This window comes from Pan paniscus, chromosome 9 (genome assembly GCF_029289425.2).
Source record: "Pan paniscus chromosome 9, NHGRI_mPanPan1-v2.0_pri, whole genome shotgun sequence".
NCBI lineage: Eukaryota > Metazoa > Chordata > Mammalia > Primates > Hominidae > Pan > Pan paniscus.
In genome coordinates this window covers 60927522-60939334 of record NC_073258.2, presented here as the reverse complement: position 1 = coordinate 60939334, position 11813 = coordinate 60927522, and the positions used below count along the sequence as shown (strand labels likewise).

The window sequence follows — 11813 nt, the reverse complement described above, 5'->3', positions numbered from 1 at the left end:
AGATAAAAAAACAATTTACAACAGTCTTTCTCTAAAGTCTGCTATCTAAGAGCTTCCTCTGCATAATAAAACTTGGTCTCTACAATCATTTATGTTTAACCTGAACATTCCTTTCTATCCATCCCAGGTCTTTGGACAAACTCAACCAATTGTCAACCAGAAAATGTTTACATTTACCTATAGCCTAGAAGCCCACCTTGTCTTGTCCCGCCTTTCTGAACCAAACCGATGTATTTCTTAAATGCATTTGATTGATGTCTCATGCCCCTCTAATATGTATAAAGCCAAGCTGCACTTCTACCACCTTGGGCACATGTTCTCAGGACCCCCTGAGGGCTGTGTCACAGGCCATGGTTGCTCATATTTGGCTCAGAATAAATCTCTTCCAATATCTTACAGAATTTCACTCTTTTCATCAACAATATTGTTCATTCACTGAGATCTCTGGAATCACAGACTGTGCTCAAATTCTGATGGTACTGTTTTCCTGTTGTATGACCCAGAACAAGTTAAATTATTTCACCCTCAGGATGGAATCTGCAAAATAAGTATAATGACTTATCTCACAGATTCGTTGGCAGGACTAACGAATGAGGTACTCGATGACACATTGCAATTGCCCTATACATGTTAAACCATTGCCAAATCTGGTATTCTCCTAATGTCTTTGAGGGGTCCCCTAGAAAAACATCTCAAAGGCTGTGAATCGTAAGGGACCACCTTGCTAAGCAACCGGCAGGCACTGACAGTTGTACTCCGCAGAAAAATAAATAAATAAAACAAAAGACTCCCCGCCCCGCCGCCTTCTTCTTCTGGGGAAAGACTGGAGATTGGAAGGAGAACCCTAGAGAGCCAACAGGGCCCCTGGGCGTGGCTGGGCGGACAGCGCCTTTGACCGGAGGAACTCAACCTCCCCCGGAACTCAACCCCCGTCGCTCGAGTTTCTTTCGCTTCCGTCGGGACTCTGCGGAGTGGACCCGAGTGAACACAACTTCCGGCCCCACTGAGCGGTGTCCTGAGCCGATTACAGCTAGGTAGTAGAGCGTCGCTGCTTACCTGGGTGCAGGAGACAGCTGGAGTCGCTGGGGGAGCTCCGCGCCGCCGGACGCCCGTGACCATGTGGAGGCTGCTGGCTCGCGCTAGTGCGCCGCTCCTGCGGGTGCCCTTGTCAGGTCAGAAGTCCCTTTTGGTTCCTAAAGACTTTACCCCTCTTCCTCCCCCACCCTCCAGTGCTTTTTCTCCCTAACCCAAAAGGCGGCTCTGCATATGCTTGGTGAAGCACTGGTTAGGAACTACGCTATCGCACCGCCGACCTCCACCGTAGGGGTTCGTGCAAGAGGGTCACAGCTGCGTCTGGGAGTCGGCGCCCAGAGATCCCGGCTGGCCTTTTGCGGAGCCTGAGCCTTTGAGTCCATTTAGTGGAATCCGCATCCCACACCTCAAGACTCCTCCGGCGGAAGTACTTTTGGGCGGGCGCGGTGGCTCACGCCTTTAATAGCAGCACTTTGGGAGGCCGAGGCGGGCGAATCACTTGAGGTCAGTAGTTTGAAACCAGCCTGGCCAACATGGTGAAACCCCGTCGCTACTGAAAATACAAAAAAAATTAGCTGGGCGTGGTGGTGGGCGACTGTAATCCCAGCTAGTCCGGAGGCTGAGGCAGGAGAATCTCTTGAACCCGGGAGGCGGAGGTTGCAGTGAGCCGAGATCGCGCCACTGCACTGGAGCCTGGGCAACAGAGTAAGACTCCGTCTCAAAAAAATAAAATAAATAAAAATAAGAAGTAGTACCTTTGGCCCAGGTTGTATCGGGGTCCCGGCCTTGTTACCTTCGTCGTTTAACTTGATTTGTCTTTGTAGATTCCTGGGCACCCCTCCCCGCCAGTGCTGGCGTAAAGACACTGCTCCCAGTACCAAGTTTTGAAGGTGAGAGCTTGTCTTTCTCCTGTTCGTAAATCTTTTCTCTGATGGAAACCAGGAGCGGGTGGGAGATGACATAGGAATGTTCTCGTGTTTCCCATCCCCGTTCACTCTTTCAATAAATATGTTTTTAGAGCTTACAGTTTTGCCAACTAATATTCTGAGCACTAGAAATAAATCAAAGACGAAGGAAACCAAAAAAGTTCCTTGCTCTTACGGAGCAGCGTCTAATGAGACAGCTCCCCTAAAACCTCCCACTGGTGTGTGTCCCATGGTCCACTCAGCCAGTAGTCATTGGCCTGAAATCTGGATTTTTGAGCGGGCATGGTGGCTTACGCCTGTAATCACAGCACTTTAGGAGGCGGAGGCGGGTGGATCACTTGAGGCCAGGAGTTGGAGACCAGCCTGCCAACCTGGTGAAACCCCATCTCTACTAAAAATACAAAAAATTAGCTGGGCGTGGTAGTTTACACCTGTAATCCCAGCTACTCAGGAGGCCACTGCACTCCAGCCTGGGCAACAGAGTGAGACTCTGTCTCAAAAGAAAAAAAAAACCTGGACTTTTGATGTTCTTTCCAAATAAGTTTACATATATGCAGTCATCTAACGATATGTGAAAAAGCTTTAATTTCTTAAATTTAAGCCACAATATCGTAAAACTAGTTTACTTTTTAAAAAAGAAATATACTGGAACCCTCAAAAAAATGAATAGGGTCTGTACATCTGAGGGTCTTCTGTACAGAATTGTTAAACCACGTTTTGAAAGTACATTTTGACTTGTAGGTGAAAGAAAGCATTACTAAGATTCTCTGTAGCTACATATAGAATTTGAAGGGCAGCTTCTGAAACTCTGATAGTAATAATTTGGTATTTCCTCAAACTCTTCTATTTTGTATTTGTCTCCATTATAAAGCCATACTTGGTTCATTTAAGAAATTTTTTAAAATGATTTGTATGTTAACTTTTTTCCCCAAATCGTCAAGTAAGGATGATAAAGAAGATGTCACATGTCTGGCCTGAAGTTTTGCCCACCCACCAAAACCTGGCACACTGACCTGTGCAGGTCTCAGCATGAAAAGTCCCTGCATATATGAGAGAAAGAGCATTGATCAAAGGATTCCTAGGTTGTAAGTTTCTCAACAAGAATGTGGCAGAGCTGGAGAACTTAGATACTTTTATGTACAATATAGTATTCTTCCACTACCCCCATTAACATCCAGAGAGGCACGGAAATATATGTATATATTTTTGTGACATGGTATGTAGCTTTGCTGTTGAACTGGATGGCATAGACCAGATTATAAAGTGTTTTTAGCCCTCGGGTTCCTCTTCTATAAAATGGAGATTAAAAATACTACCTGCCTAATATCCTGTTTGTTGATCTGGGTAATAGTGGTGTGTGTTCATGTGTTCACTTTCTGGTAATTCACTGAGCTGTATATTTTTAATTTGGCCCTTTGATATAGCTGTGTTAAACTTTGACAAGTTTAAAATTTTTAAAAAGGGAGCCCTGAAAGAATACCAAGGCTATAAAGTTATTTTAAAGATTAAGTGAACTAGTGATTTCCAAACAATCCCTGTTACAGTGTTAAGCACAGAGTTGGTGATTAATAAGTGCATTTGGATTCAGAGGATAAAACTTTGCTATCTTTAAAGTTTTAGAAACATTTGCATTAGCCACTGTCACAGCCAGAAGATTCCAGTGTCACTAAAAGCATCTGCAAAAATGTAATATACCTTTACAGTTACTGTTCAGTGGTAACTTTAAGACTTTCAGGCTGGATATGGTGGCTCGCACTTGTAATCCCAACACTTTGGGAGGTAAAGGCAGGAAAATCACTTGAGGCCAGGAGTTTGAAACCAACCTGGGCAACATAGTGAGACCCTGTCTCTACCAAAAAATGAAGAAGAAATAAATTAAGACTTTCACCTGTTATAAATCTTTCTAGGAAAATAGATCTTTTGAGATGTATAGTTTTACTTTATCCTGGTTGTCTGTGCTTCTTTTAGATGTTTCCATTCCTGAAAAACCCAAGCTTAGATTTATTGAAAGGGCACCACTTGTGCCAAAAGTAAGAAGAGAACCTAAAAATTTAAGTGACATACGGGGACCTTCCACTGAAGCTACGGAGTTTACAGAAGGCAATTTTGCAATCTTGGTGAGTGAATTCAGCATCGAGCAGCAATGGGATGGAAGCTAGGGAATAACAAAATCTCATACTCCTTGAGATAATTTAGTCTCTTCCTCCACAGTTTTTATTAGAACTGCCACCAGTTGCTCTTTAAACTGGTACGTACAGAGGCTACTGGGTACCCAGTAAACATTTGGGTTATATATCTTTTTTTTTTTTTTAATGTAGAGTGAAAATAACGTAAAAGCAGAAGGAAGGGGCTAGCTAATGTGCCCCATAATCAGATCATGAGATCTTTTCAAGCCCTGGTAAAAATAAAACCATCCACAATATAGGATGTGGAAGACAGCTGTTTCCTTACTTGTTGAGTAGCTTCCATGAAGACTTGATGTCAGCAGCCACACAAATGGGTGTGCACTAGGATTTGTTTTCCACCAGGCAGCCAGAGTGATATTCCAAAGTCCTCTTCCTGCAGCCTACATAATCACCCCCACTGACCTCTCAGAACCTCCTGCCCACTCTCCCCATTCCTCACCCTACTCCAGCCACATTGGCTTCTGTTCAACTTGCCAAGCCCTCTGCTGTGCCAGGGCCTCCACATAAGCCTTTCTTATGCCTGGCACACTCCTCTCTTTTCCCTTGGCTAGTTCTTTTTATTCTGGTCTTAGCTTTAGATGTCACCTCTTCAAAGAAGCCTTCCTGGCTCTCCACTGAAATGGGTCCCCCTTCACTCTATTACTGTGTACCCTAGGCTTTTCCTCCATGGGACTTATTAGAACTTAGATTTTTATTTTCAATTGTATCATTGAAGCCACAGTTACTAGAAGAGACAAAATAATGAGCCCATAGAGGATGTCGAAGTCCGCATGTGTTTCTAATTCTCCCATTCACTTTTAGGCATTGGGTGGTGGCTACCTGCATTGGGGCCACTTTGAAATGATGCGCCTGACAATCAACCGCTCTATGGACCCCAAGAACATGTTTGCCATATGGCGAGTACCAGCCCCTTTCAAGCCCATCACTCGCAAAAGTGTTGGGCATCGCATGGGGGGAGGCAAAGGTGCTATTGACCACTACGTGACACCTGTGAAGGCTGGCCGCCTTGTTGTAGAGATGGGTGGGCGTTGTGAATTTGAAGAAGTGCAAGGTTTCCTTGACCAGGTTGCCCACAAGTTGCCCTTCGCAGCAAAGGCTGTGAGCCGCGGGACTCTAGAGAAGATGCGAAAAGATCAAGAGGAAAGAGAACGTAACAACCAGAACCCCTGGACATTTGAGCGAATAGCCACTGCCAACATGCTGGGCATACGGAAAGTACTGAGCCCATATGACTTGACCCACAAGGGGAAATACTGGGGCAAGTTCTACATGCCCAAACGTGTGTAGTGAGTGTAGGAGATAACTGTGTATAGGCTATTGAAAGAAGGATTCTGCATTTCTATTCCCCTCAGCCTACCCACTGAAGTCTTTGGGTAGCTCTTAAGCCATAAGTAAGGAGCAGCATTTGAGTAGATTTCTGAAAAACAATGTTGATTTAAAAAGAAAACTGTATTTTTATTAAATAAAATTTAAACATCACTTCAGGATATAACTTCTCATTGGTCATTCTTAATCCCTTAAAAGATTAAGAAATAGGCCTCAATGACTAAAGAGTTCTTGGTCCTCCTGGGGTGTAAGATGAACATGAAGGCTGAAACAAATGTTTGCATTCCCCCATCTATGATGCGAGTCTCACTTAAATGTTTATACTGCCTTTTATACGTACACACTTCAGGAGCCAGTTTCTGTGATATTTTACTAGGTTAAAAACAACATTTTTAGAGTAAGAAAAAAACAACAGTACATAGGTCAATTGATTCAATATTTATTGATGCCCAGCTACCCATCTTCTCACAATCTTGGAAGGGGGATGTTGGACAATATGCAAGGAACGTACCCTTTGCCTTTTAGCAAAAGGAACCGATGACAAAAGTTAGAACTGCGTGGCCTTTTCTGGGTCTGAAATTCTCCAAGAGGGAGAGTGTTTGGCTCTATGTTTGTGCCCCTGCAGAATCTAGTACAGTGCTATGTGCCATGCACCACTTAAATTCTTACTGCTAGTGAATGAGGGCCCCCTAGGACTCAGATCCTCACAGCTCCAGCTCCGTTTGCCCAGATTAATGTTTTCCAGACCTAACCAGCTGCAGTCTTCTATCCCCTATTAAAACTAAAGGAAGCACAAATTAATAGAAATATCAAACCATTGGCTTTTGAAGGTGGGTAGAAAACAGCACTGACCAAAATATTTTTTAATCCCACTTTCTTAAAAAATAAGGTATCAAACAAAGAATAATTTACTTTCAAAAGTACAAACTTAGCAGTTGTGTGCTCCTCACAGTTGTATACTGTGATTTTTTCATCAATTTTAGTTACATAATCACTAAATAATCTGCACTAGAACTCACATTCACATAGCTGGTTTTAAAGCTGAACACAACTGAACCTTGAATGGAATTGGGGACAGTATTAAGTATTAAGAACAGTTTCTTTTTTTTTGTTTTTTTTGTTTTTTTTTTGAGATGGAATTTAGCTCTTGTTGCCCAGGCTGGAGTGCAGTGGCGCGATCTCGGCTCACTGCAACTTCCGCCTCTTGAATTCAACAATTCTCCTGCCTCAGCCTCCCAAGTAGCTGGGAATACAGGTGCAAGCCACCATGCCTGGCTAATTTTTGTATTTTTTGTAGAGAGGGGGTTTCACTATGTTGGTCAGTCTGGTGATCCACCTGCCTTGGCCTCCCAAAGTGCTGTGATTACAGGCATGAGCCACCGTGCCCGGCCTATAACAGTTTCTTACACATACGTTACTGGCCAGCAGTTTCAGCTAGCAACACAAATCAGGTGAGAGGTGAAGTGAGTGATAACCTCATTTCACCTTTCTCACTTGACACCTTTATCTGTTCTTTGTTATGGTTCACAGAGTGTTCTACTGATGTGTGAGTTCAGTCATGCTATAAACCTATTTTATTTTGTGGGCCTGTATTTCATTATTGAACCAGTCCTGGGGCCAGCCATCTTCTCCACAGATTAAGAGGCTGTTGCTAGAACTCCACCATCACCACCCATAGAAAAAGCACTTTAAATTTTCATGTTGTGGTAATGGGGTTTGAAAGGTTGGTAGCATTTTTGCATAAGTAGATCAGCCCATTCCCAAGCGGCTTTACACAGCCTCTGATAGTAACAAACCACGTTCTCATTGGTACCTTAAAGAGTTTAGGAGTCAAACCCAAGGATTTGTCCATGACTGAAATAAGAGCTTAATTATAAGTAATTAAGTCAGCAGATATTTGAGTACCTGTAAGCAGCAGGCGCTGTGCTAAAAAGTGGGGACACAGCAGTGAGCAAGATAGGCATGTGCTTATCCTTAGATAAACTTCACTTTTAAGACTACTACTGGAGCCTGAAAGAGGAAACAGATGTAGAGTGGTCAAAGGTGTGACCCAGAGGAGCCTGAAGAGCAGAAGTGCCCTGACTTGACCAACTCACAGCAGTTCAAGTAAGATCCTGTTGAGTTAGGTGTGCTATGATATCTGCCCCTTCACAGCCATACTGCACGTGCAGGCTGTAAGTGTCACTTCCTAAAGAGGCGCCCACTCTGCTTGCTTCTCTACCCTGCAGTCCTCCTTTAAACCATCTGCCTAATCAGCTATGTATCTGTACTCCCTGTCCCTGTCCTCCGCCCAATTCTGTATACGTTTGTTCTTTGCATAATTCTTAATAAGTAGTTGATTGGTGCCCTGTTTCTTAAGAAGTTTCATAATGGAAAGAGGAGAAGCTGATGAGGAGTCTGCGTGGAGAAGTGATGGTACCACAGAAGTGGAAGGAGGATTAGAAATGCCAGTCGATCAGTCTGTGAGGGCTGTGGGAGATAACAGAAAAATGGAGGAAAAAAATCATAGATTATATAGCATGGTGTTCGTGGCTGGGATCACCAAATCCCTCTTACCCGGGGTAAGGGACTACACACAAGGCTGTGTTAACTTTCATTAACCTTGAAAGGGAAGAAATTTAATTTGAATTTACTGTGTGGCCGGCCCTCTTCCAAAAAGTTCAAGATGCACCTAATGCAAGAACTAATTCTTGTTCTTTTTGTCACTTCCAGATACCAAGGCTCAAACTGTTTAGCAGGAATCAATATCCTTCACCTGTACAAAGCATTCTGCCACACCAGGTTATAGGACAGATTGCCACCTTCTGTCTCCCCCCTCCTCCCACAGACTACCTACTAACAGTTCATTCTTCACTCACTTTTCTGTCTCTGAAACATCCCTTTCTTTAGTTTTCTCTAACCGTTATTAGCACCTAATCCCACCCAGATTAAGGCACCTAGAGTGCCCCCAAGATGCAAAGGTTTCAAGTCAGTGAAAGAAGGTCTGACCCTCCCCAGATGGCTCACCTTTTTCAGGCAAATATGCTCCCAATGGTGGAAGCTAAGATGATCGCAAGGATAATACAGCAGATCATGATCATGATCTTCTTCTGCTCATCCAGACAAGGAAAGAAAGAATACGTGAGAAACATCATCGCAAAAAGTATTCTGCAGGTAGATAAGTGCATGTGGACATGGAAGAGGGTGTGAAGGAAGAGAGCAACAGAAGGAAAAAGGAGATGGATCTGGCTTCTAGGACCCAGAATGCCAACAGAAATGTTATTTTTGGTGAGACATTCAAGTTAGATTAAAAGGATTCCCAGAGGATGTTTGGTATGGTCATTCCACCTTCTAGATAACATCGTGACAGATCTCCCCCATTTCCTCCTAAAGCCAGATACTCCCAAGGACTGAACCAAATTCTTTTGGGGGGAACACCTCAAATCTGAAACACAAACATAGTTACACTGCATTCTGTGGGAGTTAAACCATGTTCAAAAATTGCACTTTTGAACCATCTGATCCAGCACATGGCTTAAAAAGATGTGAACTGCATTCTAAAACCTGAATAAAAATCACCACATGGTGGCACCAGATCATTGTGTTTCTGCATGGAGACAGAGCCAGAACCGTTTCACAATCAATACAAAGTCATTTTTATTTTTAAATTAGCAATAAAATAATCAAGTTTACATCTAAAAAATACAAACAACAACAAAAACTTTCACATGTTGTATTCCAAACTGTAAGCCCCAGGCCTCAATGTCAGAGGAGAGCAAAGTCCTTTAGTTATTTTGTCTCTTGTTGCTGGAGCCCATCCACTGTCTGACATCATAGCCATGGGCAAGAAGATACTGCCTTGGCTCTGTCTGAGTGCTGGATTGTGACCGGCCATAAGTAGCCTTTGCAAAGGAAGCTAATGGACAGTGCCTGAATTAAGGGTGCTTACCCTATCCTAGAAAGCGTTAAAGTCAAAGCGGAAAATATACATGGTACCCAAAATCAAGGAGACTGCCAGAGACCAGCAGGGGATGTAAGGGATTTACCACTGGGGGTTAGCACAGACACTACACTTGAAGATTTCCTAGCGGCTGCTGCTGCTGCTTCCATGATAAGAATTCAGTGAGACAAAGAACCTGCCAAGCTCATTAACCGAGTAGCAGGAAGAGCTACTGTGTAGCCTCTGGCGTTCCCCAACTGACTCAGCCCTGCAGATGGGACATCCTGTAGGTCATGTGAATATCAAGTTACTGAGGGATGTTCTCAGGACAAGCCTAGCACAGGCACCAGGTGGGGAAGGGTGTCAAAAAATTATACCTTCTGTCTGCTAAGCAGAAAAACTTAATTGGGATCAATTTAGCTCACTCCAGAGTTCTCATTTTATTCTCCCAGTATTCATCCAGAAAACAAGTTTCTTGATGATATGGGAAGATCACATTTCCACAGTGATTCATTTGCAGGTAAGCAAATGTCCTTTACCCAATTTTTATCCTAGCTCAAAGTTGGCTTTTTTTTTTTGAGGTCATAATAGCTTCCATTTTTATTTCCTACTTCCTGAGACACACACACTTATGTGTACATACATTTCATACCCAATTAGAATACATCTGGAACACATGAGTGAATACACCAGTGTCATGAAATATTTCCAGAGCTTAGGATTCTACCACCTTGTCCCTTGCCCAATTTAAAATCCCTGATTATTTTTGGCCCCAAGACAATAGTCTCACAAAGCATCACTTTCTAACAATGAGCAGCAAGTTTCTAAGACTCAGACATGGAAACATATTCCATACCGTCAGCCTTTTGCAAAGCATAACCTCAGATGACTGTATCATCCTGGTCCCTCCTTGAGTAAATATGAGAGACTACAACACAGAGAAAAATCAACGTTGCCCCCCAAGCTGAACAACTAAGAGCTTAATTTAAGGCTGAATTTCAAACAAGTCAGCTCTTTAGACCAAAATGACATCTGCCAGTCCCTCATGTTTTCAGGACATACGGATAACAAACAGGATTGGCATCCTGCCAGGTAGAAGACTCAGATCCAAGCCTTCTTGTTGCCAAACTTAGAAGAATCCTTCTGCTTTGTTAAAGATACTCCCCTAAAAAAATACATTGCAGTTTCTGGGAGAATACTCCATGAGGTAGAAAAATACGGCACCTTGGGAGGGTCTCACAAGAGCTTTCCCAAGTGCAAGGCATAATCTGACACACAACAGGGAGGAAGAAAGCTGGGTGGGTCCACACAGTCCAGGAGAAAAGGTACTTGAGAGCTGGTGGTGCAGGAGGAGGCTCTGGGGAGAACTCAGGGTCACATCAGGTAGATCACATTCCCCCAGGACTAGATTGTTAGCTGAGTCAGGTCCAAGGGTGGTTGCAAGGAAACAAAGGAACGGGTCGCACTCGTTCTCAGGAAGGCCATTCAGACTCCATTCTCATCTGAAGACAAGGGTGGCCACACCAGTCTGGAGTGAAATCAGTTTCTAGGAGGCAGGGAAAGGAGGAGCTGATCAGTACACAGGAAGAAGGCAAAGGGCAACAGAAGGAGTCAGCCACAAACCTGGAAGGTGGGGAGGAAAGACCAGAAATCACTATGAAATAGACAAACCCAGGACAGAACCTGGAGTTAAATATCCCACTGTACAAAGAACAAAAAGCCCTACTGTGAGAGGGGAAAAAAATAGAAAAGCCTCTAGGCCTTTTATAAGCCTTCTCACAGGCTGTCCACACCCATGGAAGGACGTGGTGGGAAGGGACAATCCCTAGTGAAAACACCTGCTCTGCAGGTCCCACAGCAACACCGCTCCTGAAGACAGGCTGCAGGAGCTGCTTTCTGGTTCTCCATCTTCATGAACTCCCTGCTGCCTTTCTCTTAGAAAACAGAAGGACACAATGAAAAGCCTATGGAAAAAGTTCAGGGGTCATATTATGGCTGCTCCACCTTATGAGCTATGTAATCTTGGGCAAGTTCCTTAACTTCATTGCTCTTTCCCCATCTGTAAAATGAGGATACTATTATCTTAGAGCAAGCAGCTGGCACATTACTAGGAAATATAAACACACTGTCTACCCTCCTGTTCAGAGACCTCTCTCCCTTGGGTGACATGGAGGAAGAGGAGAGTCCAGACCTAGGCAACAATCAGCCTTGACTTTGTTAGGGAACATGGAATACACTACAAAAAAAGCAGCTTAACAACTGCTCAGCAATTTAGCAGGTTAAAGATAGGGTTAGTCAACCAAAAACAACATATTAATTAGTCTGCTCCTCTTTGAGGAGTTACGTCCTGAGAAATGATTCATATACCTTCTGAAGTCCTGGAATTAGGAATAGAAAGGGGCACCACAAATTTGCATATCATCT

General features: G+C 43.6%; 2 protein-coding genes across 14 annotated transcripts in view; one reads left to right on the top strand and one right to left on the bottom strand.

Moving 5' to 3' along the window:
• The first annotated feature begins 922 nt into the window (after positions 1 to 922).
• MRPL16 (mitochondrial ribosomal protein L16) lies at positions 923 to 5631 on the top strand. Its single transcript, XM_003826357.7, has 4 exons — positions 923 to 1172; positions 1857 to 1922; positions 3927 to 4075; positions 4946 to 5631. The coding sequence occupies exons 1-4, from the start codon at positions 1118 to 1120 to the stop codon at positions 5429 to 5431; spliced, it is 756 nt and encodes a 251-aa protein (XP_003826405.2). The 5' UTR covers positions 923 to 1117; the 3' UTR covers positions 5432 to 5631.
• A 119-nt stretch (positions 5632 to 5750) lies between these two features.
• STX3 (syntaxin 3) overlaps positions 5751 to 11813 on the bottom strand; it is a 50020-nt gene continuing 43957 nt past the window's right edge. For 5 of the 13 annotated variants that reach the window (XM_003826359.5, XM_024930674.4, XM_034932694.3 and 2 more), the window contains one exon: positions 9082 to 10935. In XM_003826359.5, the coding sequence (XP_003826407.1) occupies positions 10888 to 10935 (48 nt within the window). In that variant the 3' untranslated portion in view covers positions 9082 to 10887. Of the gene's footprint in view, positions 8560 to 9081; positions 11013 to 11813 lie in introns of those variants that run through there. The other 8 variants (XM_034932692.3, XM_008951789.6, XM_034932691.3 and 5 more) reach the window with 5 other exon arrangements.